Raw genomic sequence first — 16,342 nt, 5'->3', positions numbered from 1 at the left:
ATTTTAAACAAGATGGGAGAGTTTACATTTTCTTATAGAAATAAAGGATATTTTCACATCTTTAAGCACACAAAGTATGCTTTTGTTGAAAACATAAAACTTCATGTATCAAAATCATGCTATTCATTACAAAAAACTATGATTTATATATAGAAAAAATGCACAATGAAAATATTAATTAAAAAACATTGAAAGGTTTTGTGCTTCAGTGCATACACTAAATGTTATTGCTAGAAAATGTGGTTATGCTTTCAGCAACAAACCTTTATAGGCATCAAAATATTTCATAGATACCAAACTTGTAAAAAAAAAAAGAGTCTATTAATTGCGTCAGAAATTATGTGTCTGACTAGAAATGTTGTTGTTGTTGTGTTGAAGAAATGACTGAGGCGATATACAAGGCAAATTACGTGGAAAAGTTAAACTTCCTGTGATATTTTCCTTTGCAGCTTATAAGAGCACAGATATAAAAAATACCATAGAGTTATGAATATTTGTTCATGTCAATGAGAATTTTGATGTGATTGGAGAAATTTTTAGCATGTTGCTCATTACAAACAAAGCAGGAAATGACTTATTTAGGTGTATTGAAAAAGTTTTAAAAAGTGTAATGTAAGCAGATCACAATTAGTACCCATGAATAGCTGTTAATGTCAGACTTGTGAAATGTATATCCAATGCTGCAAAGTTTTGCAGGGACCCAGCATTTATATTTGTTTATTGGCAGATTCACCAGAAATTATTTGCTTTGTGGTAGAAGGTTTAAATAGAGTATATTAGGGGTATAGTAGTTGCCACCATGAGCTGGAGGAACCCTTCTTCCCCTCTGGCTTGAACAACGGGCCGCTCAAAACTTGAAGGAAAAGGGTATACAGTATGTGGTCAGCATCCCTTTATGAGCCTGGGTGCCTGAGTTAGGGGAAGTACTCACCCTAGATATAAAATCCACGGTGGAAACAGTTAATCATGTCAGGGAAGGAATCAACTCATTTCTTTAATATATTGACTAAAATTAAATAACCCCACCTCATTTCTCACCATTTCCCTTACTCACACCCCTGCTAATCTATACAAATTCTGTACTTGACATTGGAATTCTAAATACAAGCCTTGACATTAATGCTGATGCAAAAGAAAAGGTGTCAAGTGTCTTGTTTGCATATCAAAATGATAAGTTATGAAAGAAAATTAATTATTGTAATTTTAATTTGGAATTTTTCTTTTTTAACTTAAAACACCACTAGTTTGAATTTTTGCTTTCTCTGATATGCTCGCTCCATAATTAATTAAATTTGTACTACTTTTCTGCCAGTTTATTTTTCTTACAATTAGCCTGATTTACTTATTCAAGGTACCTCTGTGTTAGTCTGTTTTGCTTTGCTGTGAAGGAATACCTGAAGCTAGGTAAATTATAAAGAAAAGAGTTTTATTTGGTTCATGGTTACGGGGGGCTGTACAAGAAGCATGGAGCCAGAATCTGCATTTTGTAGGGACCTCAGGAAGCTTTTATTCATGGTGAAAGGCAAAGCAAGCCAGCGTGTCACATGAAAGGAGGAGCAAAAGAGAGAAGGCGGTGCAAGGCTCCTTTAAAACAATCAGATAGCCTGTGAACTAATACAGCAAGAATTCACTCATTACTGGAGGGGGGTGGCACCAAGCCATTTGTGAGGGATCTGCCTCCATGACTCAAACACCTCCCACTGGGCCCCACTTCCAACACTGGGGTTTGCATTTTTTTTTAAATTATACTTTAGGTTTTAGGGTACATGTGCACAATGTGCAGGTTTGTTACATATGTATCCATGTGCCATATTGATTTGGGGTTTGCATTTTAACATAAGAATTGGAGGGGTCAAATATCCAACTTATGTCAACCTCTATGGCTCCTGTAGGCATTTGAGTCTATGACACCTACATGAGATAATATTTTAGCCATTCCTCCCCCTGCCCCTACTGTCTACTCTCCAACAGAAGAAAAAGTTTATTGGCAGTCTAGAAGACAGTCATTGAAGTATGAGAACACTCTGGGTTCATTTCTATGTACACAGCATATACTACAGTAGCTATTCAATGAGAGTTTATTGAATGGATGGAAGGATGGATGGATGGATGGATGGATGGACAGATGCATTACTTCAGTTGAAGACAGACCACATACCCAGAACTCTTTGAAGATGGAAGTTTTATTTCAATCTCATTTGAGTTTAGTATCAAGGGTAATCATTCTCCATTTCCTTCAACTTCTCTTTATTGACCCTTCTCTGCCTTAGATGCCTATACAACAGCTGAAGTGGTTTATTCTTGGACTCTCGGAAAGAACAAATCTGTGGAAGTGGCACAGGATGGTTCTCGCTTGAACCAGTATGACCTGCTGGGCCATGTTGTTGGAACAGAGATAATCCGATCTAGTACAGGTATTTAACTTACTTTATTTAAGAAACATTTCTGTAACCTGTACCACATGCCAGTCACTGTTCTAAGTGCTTATAACTTATTTAATCTTCAAAACAGTGTTGTGACAAAGGTAGTATTATCATGAGAAAACTGAGGTATATAAAGTTCAGTAATTTGCTCCTTGTCACAGTTATGCAATGGCAAAACGAAAATGAACACTTGTCAGATGGGCTCCCAAGACCATCCTCTTTTTTTTTAAAAATTATTATTATACTCTAAGTTTTAGGGTACATGTGCACAATGTGCAGGTTTGTTACATATGTATCCATGTGCCGTGTTGGTTTGCTGCACCCATTAACTCGTCATTTAGCGTTAGGTATATCTCCTAATGCTGTCCCTCCCCCCTCCCCCCACCCCACAACAGTCCCCGGAGTGTGACGTTCCCCTTCCTGTGTCCGTGTGTTCTCATTGTTCAATTCCCACCTATGAGTGAGAACATGCGGTGTTTGGTTTTTTGTCCTCGTGATAGTTTACTGAGAATGATGTTTTCCAGTTTCATCCATGTCCCTACAAAGGACACGAACTCATCATTTTTTATGGCTGCATAGTATTCCATGGTGTATATGTGCCACATTTTCTTAATCCAGTCTATCGTTGTTGGACATTTGGGTTGGTTCCAAGTCTTTGCTATTGTGAATAGTGCCGCAATAAACATACGTGTGCATGTGTCTTTATAGCAGCATGATTTATAGTCCTTTGGGTATATACCCAGTAGTGGGATGGCTGGGTCAAATGGTATTTCTAGTTCTAGATCCCTGAGGAATCACCACACTGACTTCCACAATGGTTGAACTAGTTTACAGTCCCACCAACAGTGTAAAAGTGTTCCTATTTCTCCACATCCTCTCCAGCACCTGTTGTTTCCTGACTTTTTAATGATGGCCATTCTAACTGGTGTGAGATGGTATCTCATTGTGGTTTTGATTTGCATTTCTCTGATGGCCAGTGATGATGAGCATTTTTGCATGTGTTTTTTGGCTGCATAAATGTCTTCTTTTGAGAAGTGTCTGTTCATGTCCTTTGCCCACTTTTTGATGGGGTTGTTGGTTTTTTTCTTGTAAATTTGTTTGAGTTCATTGTAGATTCTGGATATTAGCCCTTTGTCAGATGAGTAGGTTGTGAAAATTTTCTCCCATTCTGTAGGTTGCCTGTTCACTCTGATGGTAGTTTCTTTTGCTGTGCAGAAGCTCTTTAATTAGATCCCATTTGTCAATTTTGGCTTTTGTTGCCATTGCTTTTGGTGTTTTAGACATGAAGTCCTTGCCCATGCCTATGTCCTGAATGGTATTGCCTAGGTTTTCTTCTAGGGTTTTTATGGTTTTAGGTCTAACCTGTAAGTCTTTAATCCATCTTGAATTAAGTTTTGTATAAGGTGTAAGGAAGGGATCCAGTTTCAGCTTTCTACATATGGCTAGCCAGTTTTCCCAGCACCATCTATTAAATAGGGAATCCTTTCCCCATTGATTGTTTTTGTCAGGTTTGTCAAAGATCAGATAGTTGTAGATAGGCGGCATTATTTCTGAGGGCTCTGTTCTGTTCCATTGATCTATGTCTCTGTTTTGGTACCAGTACCATGCTGTTTTGGTTACTGTAGCCTTGTAGTATAGTTTGAAGTCAGGTAGCATGATGCCTCCAGCTTTGTTCTTTTGGCTTAGGATTGACTTGGCGATGAGGGCTCTTTTTTGGTTCCATATGAACTTTAAAGTAGTTTTTTCCAATTCTGTGAAGAAAGTCATTGGTAGCTTGATGGGGATGGCATTGAATCTATAAATTACCTTGGGCAGTATGGCCATTTTCACGATATTGATTCTTCCAACCCATGAGCATGGAATGTTCTTCCATTTGTTTGTATCCTCTTTTATTTCATTGAGCAGTGGTTTGTAGTTCTCCTTGAAGAGGTCCTTCAAGTCCCTTATAAGTTGGATTCCTAGGTATTTTATTCTCTTTGAAGCAATTGTGAATGGGAGTTCACTCATGATGTGGCTCTGTTTGTTTGTTATTGGTGTACAAGAATGCTTGTGATTTTTGTACACTGATTTCGTATCCTCAGACTTTGCTGAAGTTGCTAATCAGCTTAAGGAGATTTTGGGCTGAGACAATGGGGTTTTCTAGATATACAATCATGTCATCTGCAAACAGGGACAATTTGACTTCCTCTTTTCCTAATTGAATACCCTTTATTTCCTTCTCCTGCCTGATTGCCCTGGCCAGAACTTCCAACACTATGTTGAATAGGAGTGGTGAGAGAGGGCATCCCTGTCTTGTGCCCGTTTTCAAAGGGAATGCGTCCAGTTTTTGCCCATTCAGTATGATATTGGCTGTGGGTTTGTCATAGATAGCTCTTATTATTTTGAGATACGTCCCATCAATACCTAGTTTATTGGGAGTTTTTAGCATGAAGGGTTGTTGAATTTTGTCAAAGGCCTTTTCTGCATCTATTGAGATAATCATGTGGTTTTTGTCTTTGGTTCTGTTTATATGCTGGATTACATTTATTGATTTGCGTATGTTGAACCAGCCTTGCATCCCAGGGATGAAGCCCACTTGATCATGGTGGATAAGCTTTTCGATGTGCTGCTGGATTCGGTTTGCCAGTATTTTATTGAGGATTTTTGCATCAATGTTCATTGGGGATATTGGTCTGAAATTCTCTTTTTTGGTTGTGTCTCTGCCAGGCTTTGGTATCAGGATGATGCTGGCCTCATAAAATGAGTTAGGGAGGATTCTGTCTTTTTCTATTGATTGGAATAGTTTCAGAAGGAATGATACCAGTTTCTCCTTGTACCTCTGTAGAATTCGGCTGTGAATCCATCAGGTCCTGGACTGTTTTTGGTTGGTAAGCTATTGATTATTGCCACAATTTCAGAGCCTGTTATTGGACCATCCTCTTAACCACGATTGCCTGCTGCCTCTTGGAGAGTGGTGCAGAAGATGAAGGGCATTAGGGCTAGAGTATGAGAAGAGAAAGCAGATGGAGGCCATGGTGGGTGAAGAGCTGAGCTTTGTTCCTAAAGATTTCATTAAAATAATTGCTTAACTCAGCCTGTGCTGAGGTGGCACATTAACTAATCCCAGAAAAGGTCAAGCACACAGCCAGGATGTCCAGGGAGTAGCCATGGAATTAGTTTCTTAAGTGGATCACGTAACTGAGAAAAAAGCTTGGTTGGCAAAATCTGCCAGGTTTTATCAATGGCTAACTCTTGGATATTGACAAATGAAACTAGAGTTTTGTTCTGTGGCCTTAAGTCTGTCCATTTGGAAATGGCCCCTGACCAGTTCAAGGGGCCTGAGGAACGATATATTCTGGATCTCAACTAACCTTAGAATGTTTGTCAAAATGGAGTATATGCTGGGGCCCACATATCACATAATTTTGCTATAAAATGATAGAAGCTTTCAACATTAATTTTCAAGCAACACTTGTCTCTGTGAATCCACAGTTATACATGTCCTTTTGTCTCATCTAGACCTACACTGTTCCCTCTTGTGATATCACAGTCTGTCATCTCCTCTGCCCCGTTTTCCTTCCACCTCAGAATCAGGGGAGGGTGCCTAAAAAAATCAACATTTGAAATGGAATTGAAGGACAAACAGGATTTAGAGATCTAGAATTAGTGTGGGAAAAGGCTATTCTTGACAAAGGCAATACTGAGATGTCAAAAGTCCAGAAGTATGAGAGAGCATGGCCTGTTAGGGAAGCTGAAAGCTGTTCAGAGTAAGATGCAGAAGAGAGAGGGAGTGTAGGGCTGCAGGGGTGGGTGGGCTGTTCCATGGGGTCCTGGGGTCATGTATAGCAGGCCTCCAGCTGGACCAGTCCAAGTGGCACAGACAGGCAAGGTGTGGCTGGCCCCAATCTGAAGAATTCCCTCCTTCCAATGGGTGAGCATTGCTGCTGGGGTCAAGTGCCTGGCTTTGGCAGAAGCAGTAGAGGTGGCTGGCGGTGGGAGTGTCTGGACCACCTGGGCCCTGTCCCTGTGTCCCAGGAGTGCTCCTGGCCATCGTGCATTGGCTTACCTGGGCCACTGCGTGGCCAGGGCTCAGAGCCCTGGGAGTGTGGGCAGAGCCAGACAGGGACCCGTCCCTGGCTCACTCTGCTGAAGGTGAAGCAGGGGCATTGACATACTTTTCTTGCACTGGCTGCACAGGTACTGCCAGCCTTTAGGGCCCTGATCCCGGGACTGTGCAAGCAAGGAGGGAGAGGAGCCATTTGCAGGTTTCACACACCCTCCTGTCCCCTCACGTCTCCACTGGACCCCTTACATGTGTGAGCAGAGAAGCCAGCCTCCTGCTTCCAGAGGTGCCACCACCAATGCCACTGCCTGGTTTCCCCTCTCTTCCCCACCCCAACTTAAGGGAAAAGAGGAAGGAGGCCCCAGGAGGAGGCCGAGGCTGCAGCATCACATAGCCCAAAGTGGTGTACTGCACAGCCGGGCCCTAGAGGCTGAAGGCCTGCCCTTGCTGCTGCAGGGATTTCCTCCTCAGAGTGAGCAAGCGAGAGAAGTCCCTGTATCTGTTCACTCCCCTCACCTCCTCATCTGTCCTGGGCACTGCCCACCTGGCATCAACTCTTGAGACCAATCCTTGGCAGCCTAATCAGACCCCACTCCCACTTCATTTTGGTAAACCGCGGTTGGTCTCATCTTTAGCACACAGAAGATACACGTTCATAACAGGAAAATTAGAAATACATGGAGGAGCAAATGTGGGAAATTAAAATACTTTTTGTTTCCACTTTGTAGAAATATCTTAGAAGATTTTGGTACATTAACTGATTATTTTACATTCAGTATTTAAGACGGTTCCCTTTGCATTTTCTGTATAAATATGTTTTTATATAAATGGGGCCATAGTATTGATACTGTTTTATAAGCTGATTTTTATTTAATTTTATATTATAAATGTGTTTTCATGTCACTAAATGCACATAATCCAAGTAAAATGTACACAAGATTTAGTAAAATATGTTAGCAATTAGAATGAACACGGCACACATTTATTATTACTTGTTTTGGTTACTTAAAAAAAAAAATGAAAACCCTTCCTGTCAGGCCAGAGCATAGTTGACAATGATGATAATCCCTGTTGTCACTAGGAAGTGTAGCATTTCATTGTGAAACTCAGTAAAATAGTATTTTTTTGGTAATGTCCTCATATAGATGGATCACAATCTATTTAAACAATCATCCACTATTATATTCTGTGTTTTAATGCTATAAACAACACTGTAAAGACCCTTCTTTTCCCTGTAGCATTTTGCTCCTGTTTAAGTATCCGCCTAAGATACAGACAGGATATTGAGATTGCTATTTCAGAAAGTAGACACATTAAAAAAAATTGATACATATTGACAAACTGCCGTTCTGAAAGGTTAAACAATTCACACTCCTATTATCAGTGATGAGCATGCCAATTTCCCCTCACCCTTGCCAACACAGGTATCATGGGTTGAATTGTGTCCCCTGAAAAGATATGTTTAAGTCCTAACCCCCAGTACTGCAAAATGTGACCTTATTTGGAAACAGGGTCACTGCAGATGTAATTAGTTAAGATAAGGTCATACTGCAGTGGAGTGGGCCCTAATCCAATATGACTGGTGTCCTTATAAAAAGGGGAAATTTGGACATAGAGACACACACACACGCGCGTGCACATGGAGAACACCATGTGAATATGAAGGCAGAGATTGGGGTGATGCTTCTATAAGTTGAGAAACACCAAAGATTGTGAGAAAACTTGAAACTAGGAAGAGGCAAGGAAGGATTTCCCTACAATTTTCAGAGGGAGTGTACCTCTGCTGACACCTCAATATCAGACTTCCAGCCTCCAGAACTGTGAAAGAATACATTTGTTTCGTTTTAACCCATCCAGGGTGTAGTACTTTGTTATGGCAGCCCTATGCAACAAGATATTGTCCTTCTTTTCTTACTGTTTATCAAAGTAATACATGGGTATAGTGGTAGAATTAATAATGATCAATTTTTGAGCATGTAATATGTGCAAAGCATTTCCCTGAGGGCATGTATTAACTCACTTAACCCCTGAACAACAGTTTGAGGTGGGTGGTGGTATTATCTGAGGTTTATAGATAAGGAAATCGAGGCTCAGACAGATTAAATAATTTTCTCAGGGTCACACAGTTGGTAAGTGGTAGAGCAAGATTTGGAAACAAGGCAGCAAACTTGCTCCAGAGTCTATAAACATAATCACTACATGGATCACTCCCTTTTTACTTTGCATCTAGAAGGACGGATGTAAGGAAAGAAGGAAGGCAGGAAGAAAGGCAGGGAGGGAGGGAAGGAGGAAAGAAAAGAAAATTAAAAAATCAAATAACAGAAAGGTATATACTGAAAAGGAGCAGTTCCCATTTTAACCACTTATGTTTTACTTCTGATGGTTCCCTCTATAGTTCTAAATAATGTGCTTATACTGCTATTTTTCACCTTTAGAGATGAAATATTGATTCCCTACTCTAAGGTATATGAGTGCTTATCTCACTTCCATTGCCCCTACCTCTCCTTTCCTCCAAGTATTGATAGCTGGATCAAATAGTTAGCTATATTTATTGATCTATCAACCCTTCTGTCCTCATATCCTCACCTTCTTTCTTCCAACTTCTGCCAACTAAAAGTTTGCTTTCATTGTAAAAACAGATTAAAATATACACTTAGTTCTTGTGGTAGAGAGAATAGTGGTCCCCCAAAAATGTCCACATTCTATTCCACAGAACCTGTGAACATGTTAGGTTACATGGAAAGGGGGGGATTAAGGTGCCTAATCAGCTGATTTTAAAATAGATTATTCTGGATTATTCAAGTGGGCATAATGTAACCATGAGAGTCCTTATAAAGGAGAGGCAGGAAGACCAGAGTCAAAAAGAAAATGAGTAGAAGATATTTTACAGCTGGCTTGAAAGATGACAAATGGGGCCACAAGCCCAGAAATGTGGACTACCCAGAGAAGCCAAAAAGATGAGAAAACCTATTCTTCCCTAGAGTCACCAGAAGTGAAGGCAGCCCCACCTACATCCTGATTTTAGCACAGTGAGACCCATTTTAGACTTCTGACCTTCAGAAGTATAAGAGTATAAATTTGTGCTGTTTTAAGCCAACAAGTGTGGGGTAATTTGATAAAGTACCAATAAATAGAAAACTAATACCGTTATATACCCCTAATTAAGCTTTCAATACTTTCTCTATAGATTGATTTTAAAAGCTCAAAACCAGCAAGGGACATTTGTATTACTATGACTGTATGAATACTGTCTTTTGTTGGGATTGCATTTCTTCTTTAAGGGCCTACCACCACTTAAATTTCCCTAGTTTTCTGTAGAAAGACCCTTCAGAGTATTTTAGATTAAGGCACTCAGGTTATCTTTCTTTTCAGTGGGAGAGTAAACATATTGATACAGTCCTTGTGCCTGTGGAAGTAGGGCTTGTAACTTTTCCGAGTTCAGATCTGCAGGAAATGTCCCTATTTCCCATTCCCATCCTTGAGACCCTCTCCCTTTGTCCCTGCAGCCCCCAGGTCTGTGTCCTCTCTGGGCGTTGCCAGCAGGCACCTCCCTTGTAAGCTGAGCTCCCTCTGCTGCTTCTCATCTACACTGGGGCCTGCTTTCTCCATCAGCACTTTCTGAATTCCAAAATTCTCGAGCTCTTTCATTCATTCTTTCCTGTTGTTTTCTTTCTTATGGGTTTATTCTATTTTACTGTCTTCACTGGCACTTGATGAAGTCTTAAGAGAAAGAGGAGGCAAATGTTGCTGCTCAGTCTGCTATATGAATTGGACATCTTTCCAACTTTTTACCTACATTTTTTAGGAACTGCGTTATTTCCATTTTTAAAATTTACATCTCGAATATAATCTGGAGTTTTATTTTTGGTTTGCACTATGAGGTAACCAAATGTACCAGTATCCGTGAGTGAATAATCAAGTGTTTCCTCATTGATATGAGATGCTGCTTTTATCATATACTAAATCCACATGTGTGCACATACATACACATACAAACGCATAAATCCGTGTCTATATTATTCTTTTTCATTGTTGTCTCTCTGTCTATTCTTTATATGTATCACATTATTTTAATTATCGTAGATACATGTTTTCAAACTATATATACATACACACACACACACATAATCTTTCTAGGAAGATACACAAGAGGCTGTTAATTGTAGTTACCTAAAGGAAGGAGATGTGAAATGGATAATTTGGGGGCAGGTGTGGGAGGGAGACATTTTGCTGCACATACTTTTATACCTATTGATTTAGGAACCATATAAATATTATTACCTTACATATATATGTATTGTTTTTATTGTGACCATAAATTATGGGCATTCCTTTCTAAATGCTTCATACACTCTTCCATGTAGGGTCTACATTATGAATGGAAATCTGGGCCAGAGAAAGGACCCACAATCTGTGGATGTTCTGATTGGTATGGCTGGCTTTCTCTCCAAATGCTGTCAGTCCTCAGTATGAACTAGCTTCATGCAGAGGCCGTCTGCTCTTTGCTCCAGATTCAAACATGTATTAAATAAATGAATGAAATTCCTCAAAGTCTGTGGCTAGTTGTTGACACCATCCCCTATTTTCCCTAATTTGGCGAATTATTACATTAATTTTCTAAAAGAATAGTTTGGATGTGTGATCCTTATATATCCATCTTTCCTAGAAATTTGATCATTTGTTAGAATGACAGTTTTATTATTATTGTCATTGTATATATTATTTCTTTAGATGTGTAGCATAGGTAAGTAAAGATAATGCATAAAACAGGACATAAAGAAAAATCAGAGAGATGGAGATAAAAAGAAAACAGGAGGCAAGATAAAGAACAAGGAGTAGAGACAGAGAGAGGGAAAAATACCCAGGATAGATTTAAGAAAATATATCCACTTACTTTTTTATGATGAGTTAATTTGCCAAGCTAAAAAATCCTCTTGTGTGTTTCAAAACCTTAGAAACTAGTTAAGTTGTGAATGTGTTTTACATTCTATTATCAAATATTTCATATTTAACACAGACGGAATTTAATAGGCTGAAGTGCAAAGGCAGGAGAAAATTCCCCCAAATCACTTAAAGGGTCATCCTTCATAATAAGAAAGACAGAGAGACGCAGCAATAGGGGCAAGGAGGGAGAGAATCTAACAAATCCACTTCAGGAAAATATAGTCAGTTACGTAAAGCATTATTTAGCTAAACTGTTCTGCATTTCTGATACATAGATAATAACTAATTTATGAATACATATGCATTGTATGTTTTATATTGTACCCTTGAATATTTCATATAAAACACACACAACACAGATGGTACATAATGAGCTTAATAAGCTGGGACAAAAGGGTGGAGGTGGGATGGAGGGAATTGTGAAAATCTTCCAATTTGATTAAAGTTTCAGTTCTCTCTTTGGCAGAGAAGAAGATATACAGAGATGGAAAATATCAGAGTTGTGTTTAAGAAAACTGATTAAGTTAATTGACATAATAAATTAATTTGCTAAGCTTTCGAAAAGTCCACTTGTAAGTTCCACCCATAAAAATGATCTAGGTTGTGAATACTTGTGAATATACGAAAGTGTCTTTCCATTGTCCCTTTGACAATTTCACAGTGGACCCAGATAGTCTCCAATACAAGGACAGAAACCAGGGAAATCTTCGCAACCTAGTAAATGGTGTCAGTTCTTACTAAAGATAATTCCTTTCACCTCTTCAGAAGACAGACAACAAGACAGAATGAGAAAGAAAGAAGTATAGAAAAGGAGAGGATTGAGGAAAATCAATGTGTTCAACCGTTTTGAGTCAGTTATTCAAAACAAATGGTTAATTTGATAATCTTTTGCAAAGTCCATTTGCTTTGCCTTTTAGATCCACAGAATGTAATTAATTTATCAATATTTATTACATCTTTTATATATTAAATATTTCACATGATCAGAGATAGGATTAATAGGTAGGGTTTGGAAATGTGAGATGATAAAGAGGGAGAATTGCATAAGCTAATCAAAGTCCAACTCTCATGAAAAACAAATCCCCAATGCCTTCTCAGTGGGGAGAGAGTGAAGGAAACGGAAAGGACAGAAAGAAGTAGAGATGCACACAGACAGAAGATAAAACAAAGAAAGAAAATAATTGAAAAAAAGAAGCAGAGAGAAAGAAAAGAGATGGGAACTCCAAAGTTGTAATTTTTAATTTGCTAAATTAAAAATAAGCCTACTTGTATTTTTTGTGTTCACATAAACAAGCTAAGATGTGAATACATATTCAATATGGGTTGTATATTGAGCCTTGGATGACCAGATGGTGCTTCCTAGGTTTAGGTACAAGGGAGTGGGTAGAGTAGAAAAGTGGGAAATTGCCTCATTTGTGAATCCTGCCAAAACCAAATGTGGGTGGAGGAAGAGTGGTGAAAAATAAGAAGCTCTGATAAGAGTGCTATTAGAGCAGGCATATCGCAAGGGTCTTTGGGGACTATTTTGGAGAATCTGGCTTTTACTCTTTGAGAGATGGTAAACCATTGGATAGTCTTGAACAGAAGACAGACAAGATCTGACTTATGTTTTAATAAGATAATTTCTGGCAGCTGTACTATGAATGCATTGAAGAGGAGTCAAGGACAGAACAAGGAGACCAGTTAGAAAGCTATTCCAGTACTCTAGGTGAGACATGATGGTGGCTTAGACCAGGGTGGTAGCAGTAGAGGTGGTGAGAAGTGGTCAAATTATGGAACTATTTTGGAGAAAGAACTGCAAGGGTTGGCTGATTGATTGATTTTGTGTGTGTTATGTGTGTGTGTGTGTGTAAATGTGTGAGAGAGAAAGGAGGGAGGGAAGGAGAGCAAGTGAGAGAGAGAGCAACAGAACACGGTGGGGTTGAGAAGTCAGTGGAAAGTCTCTTGGGGGAGCCATTTTGAATGGGTGTTGGGGATGGGGAGAGTGAAAACCAAAATCTTGATTTTCATGTTAAGTCAAGTAGTGATGTCTAATATATAAATCTTAGAGTTGAGTAGAGAATATTAAGGCGCCTATAATAAAGTACCACAAACTGTGCAACTTAACAGAAATGTGTCTCACAGTTAAGGCTAGAAGTCTCAAATGAAAGCATCAAGAAGGTTGGTTCTTTCTAGAGATTCTGAGGGGGAAAATCTGTCCCTTGCCTCTCCCTAGTTTCTGGTGGTGGCTGTAATCTTTAGCATTCCTTGGCTTGCAGCTGCACCACTCCAATCTCTGCTTGTGTGTTTTGTTTTTGTTTTTTTTTTTTTTTTGAGACGGAGTCTCGCTCTGTTGCCCAGGCTGGAGTGCTGTGGCGCGATCTTGGCTCACTGCAACCTCCACCTCCCAGGTTCACGCCATTTTCCTGCCTCAGCCTCCCTAGTAGCTGGGACTACAGGTGCCTGCCACCACACCCGGCTAATTTTTTGTATTTTTAGTAAAGATGGGGTTTCACCGTGTTAGCCAGGATGGTCTCGATCTCCTGGCCTTGTAATCTGCCTGCCTTGGCCTCCCAAAGTGCTGGGATTACAGGCTTGAGCCACTGCGCCCAGCCCTCTGCCTGCTTTTTACATATCCTTCTCCCTGTGTGTCTGTGTTTTCACATGGTGCTCTCTTCTAAGGACACTAGTCATGTTGGATGAGGGGCCCACCCTACTCCAGTACGGCATGACCTCATCTTAACTAACTACATCTGCAATAACACTATTTCCAAACAAGGCCACGGTCTGAGGTAACAGGGCCTAAGGCTTCAGCATATCTTTTTGAGGGACACAATTCAACCCACGACAAGTAGGAAGCCCAGGTAGAAGTTATACATTGGGGAGTTATTAGAGTTTAAGTTATTAAAGACACAGGCTGGATGAGAATTGCCAGTGTCTGAGTGAGACAGAAAAAAGAAGTACAAGTACAGAGCTTTGACATCCTCCAGTGTTTAGAAATTAAAAGGAACAGTAAAGGAGACTTTGGAGGAATGGTCTGTGAAGTAGGAGAGAAACCAGAAAAGCATCATGGCCTAGAGGGTCTGTGAAGAGTGATTACAAGAGGGAAGAAGGATCAACTGCATAAAATGCTGCTGACAAATCCAGTAAGAGGGAGAATTGACTAATACATTTAACAACATGGGGTAATTATTAGTACCTATCTCACAGAACTGTTAGGAGGATATAAAGTTAACAATCCACAAACACTCAGAAAATATTTTGGCACACAGTAAAAGTGCAGTAAGTGCTCACTCTCATTTTAGGAGTGGGGTAATGTAGGTCAGTTCACGTTCTGCTATGTGAACTTTTGGGTCTAACCAAGTAAGTACATTAGAACAGCAGAGCATAATGGTTAAAAAGCATGAACTGTGGACAACCTACCTGGGCTTGACTTTGGGCTTTACTAATTACTAGCTGTGTAACCTTATGCAAGTTGCTCCATCTCTCCTTGCCTCAGTTTCTTGAGCTATAAAATGAGGATAACAATAGTACCTACCTCATAGGGTTCCTGTGAAGATTAAATATTTTATAATGTTAAAGTGCTAAATGAGTGCCTATCACATAGCAAGTGCTGTAGAAGAGATTTTTATTTGATTATTATTTAAATGAGAACATTAATTTACTTGAATGAATTGTGTCGAAATTGTTCTGAGCAAGCTGTATTGGTACACTGATAGCATTGTTTTTTCACACACACACACAAAACACACTATCTTGTGATTATTAAAGGGCTCTGGTTATATGAACTTGGGAGATGCTGGAATATTGAATATAAGATTAAAGAGCTTTGTGAATTGAATTGGGGCCCAACTTGATTTAGCAATGTTTATGTAGCTACATACTGCCTAATTTTACTCTCTCTTTAGGAGAATATGTCGTCATGACAACCCACTTCCATCTCAAGCGAAAAATTGGCTACTTTGTGATCCAGACCTACTTGCCATGTATCATGACTGTCATTCTGTCACAAGTGTCATTCTGGCTCAACAGAGAGTCTGTTCCTGCCCGTACAGTCTTTGGTGAGTGATAATTTATGGAGCGTAAGGGAAAGTCTTATCATGCAGAGTCACAGTGGAGGTGAGAAAGGTGGAAGAATGATTCCTGGAGAGAATGGGAGAAATGCCTGTGCCTAGCAGGAGTAACTGAATCATCAGACCATGGAGTTTTAGACGACTGAATTCTTAAGGAGGAAGTTAGAATAAGAAGACTGTTGGACCAGTAAGATACTGAAATGCTTCCCATTTCAGTCCTGCTTGCCCCCAAAGCTGGAGAGGGAATTATCCTTTAGTGAAAAAGAGAGGAATTTAGTGCATACAGTGGAGAAGTTAAAGGGTTAGAAGCCAAGCTGTCTGAACAGAGTATTGGACTGGGGGCTTTGTTAAGATCTGCTTTTTTTGTATGACTGTTTGACTTTGTGGCTTCTTCTCTAGCCTTTTTGAAAGTATGAATTATCTGATATTGTGTAAAGGCCACACAAAGTTTAAAGGATTTCTTAATAGTACCCACAATCAAAGGCATTTTCTTCATCATGAGTATACTGATGTCTAGGAAGACATTTGCATATCATTAGCACTTTTTCCTCACAGACTTAAAACATATAAAACATTTCCTGCCTATTTTTCCTACTGTCGGAAATACATATTAATTTTTTCAGCTACTAAACTGCCTCCATGGCAATGATACCTTTGAGGCATATACTTGAGTGTACTTGGTATCCACATAGAAGGTGTTTCCTACCAACATCCTGAAGTTTTACTGGGTAGTGAGATAAAAAGTAAATTATAGTTTGGAAGTAGTAGCATTGTAGGTCAGGTATTGTAGGAGATAGCAGTGGAGAAAGAGAAAGAGTGACCTGTAAAGTAGGAAAAAGAAAGAATAATCAAAAGAATGTGATATCATGGAAGTCAAGTGA

The 16,342-nt window shown here is 39.5% G+C and overlaps 1 protein-coding gene across 1 annotated transcript in view; it reads left to right on the top strand.

Moving 5' to 3' along the window:
- GABRA3 (gamma-aminobutyric acid type A receptor alpha3 subunit) overlaps positions 1–16,342 on the top strand; it is a 269,212-nt gene that overhangs the window by 223,080 nt on the left and 29,790 nt on the right. Inside the window, exons 7-8 of the mRNA XM_003271855.4 lie at positions 2,271–2,414; positions 15,297–15,449. Coding sequence (XP_003271903.1) covers positions 2,271–2,414; positions 15,297–15,449 — 297 coding nt within the window. The remainder of the gene's footprint in view (positions 1–2,270; positions 2,415–15,296; positions 15,450–16,342) is intronic.

This window comes from Nomascus leucogenys, chromosome X (genome assembly GCF_006542625.1).
Source record: "Nomascus leucogenys isolate Asia chromosome X, Asia_NLE_v1, whole genome shotgun sequence".
Taxonomy (NCBI): domain Eukaryota; kingdom Metazoa; phylum Chordata; class Mammalia; order Primates; family Hylobatidae; genus Nomascus; species Nomascus leucogenys.
This window is presented reverse-complemented; position numbering and strand designations above follow the sequence as displayed.